Source organism: Sebastes fasciatus, chromosome 8, assembly GCF_043250625.1.
Source record: "Sebastes fasciatus isolate fSebFas1 chromosome 8, fSebFas1.pri, whole genome shotgun sequence".
Classification (NCBI taxonomy): Eukaryota; Metazoa; Chordata; class Actinopteri; order Perciformes; family Sebastidae; genus Sebastes; species Sebastes fasciatus.
In genome coordinates, this window is record NC_133802.1 from 1,938,651 (window position 1) to 1,944,453 (window position 5,803).

At 45.1% G+C, this 5,803-nt stretch overlaps 1 protein-coding gene across 1 annotated transcript; it reads right to left on the reverse strand.

Annotated features, from left to right (window-relative positions):
* Positions 1-2,331: 2,331 nt before the first annotated feature.
* On the reverse strand, positions 2,332-4,675 carry fam43b (family with sequence similarity 43 member B). The gene has a single exon (XM_074642824.1). It carries the CDS (start codon positions 4,445-4,447, stop codon positions 3,446-3,448), a length of 1,002 nt encoding a protein of 333 aa, XP_074498925.1. The 5' UTR covers positions 4,448-4,675; the 3' UTR covers positions 2,332-3,445.
* Between the last annotated feature and the right edge of the window lie 1,128 nt (positions 4,676-5,803).

Consider the following 5,803-nt stretch of genomic DNA (forward strand, 5'->3'; position numbering starts at 1 on the left):
CCGGTGATGTGTTGGGCCGAGCGCACCACCCTTTCCAGCGCCTTACGGTCCACGTTGGTGCAGCTGCCGAATCTTAACCATTTTTGAAGGCTCAGACAAATAAAATTGTCTTACTGATAGGGATGTCCCAACAAAAAACACTTCTGTGTGTCGTTCTAGAGGATGGGGACGAACTATGTATTTTGTCATTTAATTGGACTTTTTTGGACTACTCCTTACTGCTCATCTCTCTGTACGAAGCAGAGTCTCAGTGATCCACAGTTTCATTCCTCACACAGAAGCTGATCAACACTTTTTTTTTTTTTTTCAATTATCACTGGCACAAAACGGACTGCCACCTGCTGCCAGCTGCTCTCAGGCAAAACATTTTGTTCCTCCGCTCCTCCTCGTTGTGATGGCGACAAGCCGGCCCGCGGCGCTGTCACTCATCTCCCTGTGTTTGCCTCACAGACGCTGCATGGGGGGGACGAGGAAGCCTTTGAACAGCTGTGTGCAGGCACAAGCAGCTTTTTGGGTCTCCAAAGACACCCTGCTGTAAAAACGGCACGGCGCGGTTAGATGTGATACTTGACAGGCCAGTGTGTGTGCCACGTTTGATTAGATCTAGTGTTGTTTAAGAGTGTCTCCCGCGGCTGACGATGTGACAAAACACAACGAGCTTTGGATCTGGGCTTGAGTCCTTGTTATTCAGGAAGATGACTGTGATAAAGCCCAGCGTGCACCTTGCTGCTGCCATCTGTTCCCTGTACTCTGCTTGCCTGACAAGAGTTATGTTTACATAAAAGCACCGTGGTTTCTCTGTTAACCAATCCATGTTAACATAGCACCGGCAGCAGGTCGGACACAATGCATTTCTGCATGAATGTCAGTGAGCAAACAGTCTGACTTTATCACCATGTACACTGTCTGTGTGTGTGGGCTTGTATTACCCACGTTGTGGGGACATAAACCTGTTTACACAGTCACATTGTGGGGACACGCCTTCCCAGTGGGGACAAAATGCACGTCCCCATAACGTAAATCATTATATTTTAGGGTGAGGACTCGATTTAGGGTTAAGGTAAGGTTAAGGTTAGGGTAAGGGATTAGTCAAGTAGCAGTTACTGTTAGGGTTAGGGTAAGTCCCCAGGAAATGAATGTAAGTCAATGTAATGTCCTCAAAAGTCATGAAAACACGACTGTGTGTGTGTGTGTGTGCGTGCGTGCGTGCGTGCGTGCGTGCGTGCGTGCGTGTGTGTTTATACAAGCAGAACAGGAGCCTGTCGAACTGTCTGGAGATTAAAATGCAGGGGAAATAAAATAAAGCAATAAAAAATGGTTTCTCTTAGTATTCACAATATGCCGTTATCCTTGCCATGAGAGGATTTGTGGCAAGGGCATGCTCGGGAATCCTTTATTATCTATCTTCTGACATTAGATCCTGTTGTTTTTCAGAGGCAGCTCATTCCCGGAACAGAAAAATATTGATCTCAAAGGTTCCAGCTGAAAGTGTAGCTTCAGAACAATCCATCTCAGTGATTCAAACCAACTCAAAATTATTATTTTCTGTACCTGTTCCTCTTCAAAAGCAGAATTCCTAATGAGGATTCTCCACTGTCATATCAAACAGCTATTGATGTTGTTATGTAAGACAATTAAACTGAATTCTATGAATAGTTTTGGCTTCAGACTATTAATATATTTATTACACAGCAATGTTGTGCTGATATAATGTGGAATATATTCAATTAATTCAGAGATGCTGATGATCGTAAAACAGCAGAACTCAAACATGCTTCAGTTCTAAATGTTTCACTATCGCCCCTCGCCGATGTTTGTGTGATTCCAGTAAAAGATTTTTTAAAGACATCACTAAAATGGCTGATGTTTGCAGTAAAATGGTTGATGGGTGAGTCAACTTCCCGGTCCCCGTTTTGGATTACTCGCCTCTGTCAGAGCCTGACAGCCGTCCTGCCGAGGCAGGTGCTTTATGTTCATTTCCTGAACAATTCAATCCGCTGATTAATTGCTCCCCTTCGAGTAAAAAAAGGCTGAGAAGCCAGTACGAGGCCTGCAGAAATGTATCATTAACATCTAATGGGACTGACTGGCAGCTAAAGTCTTTTCTTGTGGCAAAAAATAATTTATTTTTTTCATACAGTTTTATAGCTCAGGAAGTAGATTATGCTGGTGTAAATACGTTTCTCTTTGAAGTGTAGGTCAGACATATTTTCACATCAGAACTATGCAAATGCACACTAGTGGAATGAAAATTGTCGAATTCATTTGAATAATCTCTCGGAAAAACATCTAGAAATACCCTCCCTCCGTGATTCAAGAAGGAAACCCAAGTGAGGGTAATTTTTATTCATCATGTTTGGAAAATAAATAGCTTCATCTCATAATAATCACAATGCATCTTTAGACGGTAGTACAGATATTATCAACAGGAAAAAAGTCATATTCCAAACAGTTTGTGTTAAATTGTAAGGGTCCATCCGCATTTTTGTGAGGGCTCATGTGGAAAAACTGCATTAGCAAGACTTGGCTAAAAAGAGCAAAGCATCGCAAATCGAGATCTGTTTTTGTTGTTGTTGTTGTTGTTTTGGAAAGCCAGGTGACAATGCAATAGGTATGTGACAAAAAGATGCATTACATAAATTAGACATTGCTGCATGAACAGTTGTGTGTTTTCTCCCCGGCCACACATTTATCACAGTGTTCATTTTAAAAGCCAAAGGATCAAAGGTGTCACATGAAAAAAGACAAAAGCTCAGCGCGAAAAGGTTACTGCTGACATGGCATGCATAAATGATAAGGACCGGAACAAGTGACAGCAATAAACATGTCAACTCAATGGCTTGCTTCCTAAATTATAGCCTTATTTGGTAGTCGGTCACGATCATTACTAAAACCGTAATAAACTTTTCGCGATTGTAAGCACTCGGAAAGGTCAGTCTGCGAACAATTTCAGTGAGGATTGTCATACTAGAAAAATTACACAATTTTACGAAGAACCTCCCTGAAAAAATATACAAGTTGATCTGAAAAAAACGTCCCTGCTGGCAAACACGGCTTTATTATACTCACAAAAATAAGACGGTAGAGGACTAATAAACACTTCCTGCTTGGTGCTGTGATCAATATGTGACCCAGTGATATCAGCGTCATTGTCCTCGTTCGTCATTGTGCTATCGTTGGTCTGTGCATCACCAGCCCTCTTTGTAAACACGCAGTTTCCCAAACTGCTACAGTCAAACCGTCGTCTGAGCCATCTGGCCAGAGCAGAAATTACTCCCACAGAACGATCCTCCGCCTTTTCTCCACCACCCGGTAGTCGGAGAAGTTTCTGGTAAACACTTCACATTACGTGGACGGGGCAGGAGGGAGCCTGAGTGGGGTACCGGCGAAGGGTAAAGAGAGGAATGTGTTACTGTAGTGCTGCCGGATTGCATTCTTTAAACTGTCACACCAGAGAGGTTATAAATGTAAACGTGTTGTTGTTGCTGTCGCTGATAAAGTTGATTTGGCACTGCTCCAGTCTGGCAATATCTCCAATGTCCAACTCTGATAATAACTGAGTCGGGTCTGTGTTTGTTGTGAAAACCTGTCTTTCCTGCTGCTCCTCTACATCCTCCTCCGGTTCCTCCATCTCCTGCTTCTCATCTTCACTGTCCTCATCGCCCTCTTCCTCCTCTTCTTCTTCTGTGATGGAGCAGAGGCGGGCAGCACTGCCGGGGTTATCCGCAGGCGGTCTGTAGTGGCACTGCCCGTTCAGCAGCCTCCGCAGCGGCATCAGGGGCACCGCTTCCTCGCCCAGCAGCTGCTGCTGGCAGTGCCGGAAGTCGCTCTGCCGCTTCAGCCGTTTGAACTCACTGAAGGCGGAGGTAGTGTTCTGGTAGAGGCTGTGGGCGATGGCCTGGGCCTTCTCCGACTTGCTGACCAGAACAGCGTGACACCGGAGCACCACGGCCATGTTCTTGACCTGGTGTCTGTAGATCCAAGCCAGGATCTTGGGCCGGCACGGGTCGGCGCCGCAGTGGGTGATTCTGTTCAGAGAGTAGAGATGGATTGGTTTCTTTTTCCCAGATTTGTCAGCACTCATCCGGATGCCTTGCGGACCCACTGTTAACCTCATCTTGACACTCTGCTCCCCGTAGTTGCTCCTCGCCCAGATCTTGGCCACCGCCTCCTGGGTGCAGCCGTCTCCCTTTGCCGTGATGGTGACCACGCTCCCCAGGTAGCGCACGTTGTAAACAGGCTCCTCTTTGTTCAGTTCCACCTTTTGCCATTTGGTCTGGAAGATGTTGCCCACCCAGTCGAAGGGGCAGTCGGGCAGCAGGTCCGGACAGGAGCGCAGGAGAGAGGAGAGGATGGAGTGGTAGGTCAGCCCGGTCCCCAGGCTCTTGGGTTTACTCTTGGCCTCATCCTCCACCAGAACAAACTTATTCCTTCTCCAGGGCAGCATGGCGCGGCAGGAGTTGGAGCGAGTGAGCTCCTCTTCCGCTGCGTTTGCTCTTCTCAGCTCAGGCAAAAGAGTAAAGGAAAGCCAGTGAGTGCGAGGGAGAGAGGAAAAGCAGAGAAGAGCTGCTTCTCAAAGCACAGAGGAGAGACTGAGAGCTGCGAGCCCCAGCCAGTCTGTTCCCTTGCTCGCTCCTCCTTCCTCTCCTCCTCTTCCTCCTCCTCCTCTTTCTCCTCTGTTGTCTGCATCATGCAGCGCTGATCAGCGCAGGAGCCCGGCGCTCAGGCACCCTCATCCCCCTCCCTGCTTCGTTGTTTTGCTTCCAAATGGCTCCCTACCAAAGCATTATTTATCCGTCCAGCTTTGCACTGGGGTATCACTGTATATGTTTATTGTAAACCTGAGGAAGAGGGTACAACGCCTACTCTCTCAGGGGACTTATGTGACTTGTTAATTCTGCTGTAAAAGTCAGTCGAGTCCATAGAATGTAATTGATTCTTCATGTTTAGAGTGATGTTTAAATGAGTATGTCACCAGATTGATCTTGCTAGCAAGAGGATTAAAGAAGTTTGGATCCGAAACACAAATTGCAACATGGTATAACCCTCAAATCCATCCAGCAGTCTTTTAAAACATGAACGAACATTGTGTAACAACTTAATTTAAGTCTGTCCTCTATATGCTGTAAAACATTTGTTTACATCGGCAATTTTGAAGTACGATTACTTGAGATAGAATTTCCATCTTTAACACAAACTCTATGAATATGTACGGTATGTATAAATATATTATGGATTGGACTTCCATTAGAGTGATATTACTAATTAATTCAAGAGCAACTCAAAGGAAGAGCAAGTTTCTGGCATTAAAAAATAGTTTGTAAGCACTGGCATCGAAAGATTCAGAGGATGAGACATAAATTATGCATTTGAAATAAGAAGTCTCGTTTGTAACTGAAAATGTCATTTATATTCTACACAGTGCAATTAATTAGTAATTGCATGTCAGCTCTTGTAATGAGGCAATGAAACAAAGTGATGTATAAACTCTCAACTGTGTTCATACTAATTTGTTTTTGCGGCATCGCTCTAGGGATTACAATGTCCGTCTGACAGTCGGTCTCTCAGTCCACGTACTTCAATCCAGACTGAAATACCTCAACATTACAGTATTAAGTGGATTGACATGAAACTTTGCCATTCATGGTCCCCAGAGGTTGAGGTCTACTGACTCTGATGATCCACTGTCTTTTCCTATAGCGCCACCGGCAGATCAAAGCTTTCACTTATCCTGTGAAATAGCAAAAGACTGTATATAAGAAGTGGACATAGTCACCGAGACGTCACCCATTGGTTTGTGGAC

What these genes read in the sequence shown, in the direction of transcription:
- fam43b (XM_074642824.1), bottom strand. Translation starts at nt 4,447, where the DNA reads ATGCTGCCCTGGAGAAGGAATAAGTTTGTTCTGGTGGAGGATGAGGCC.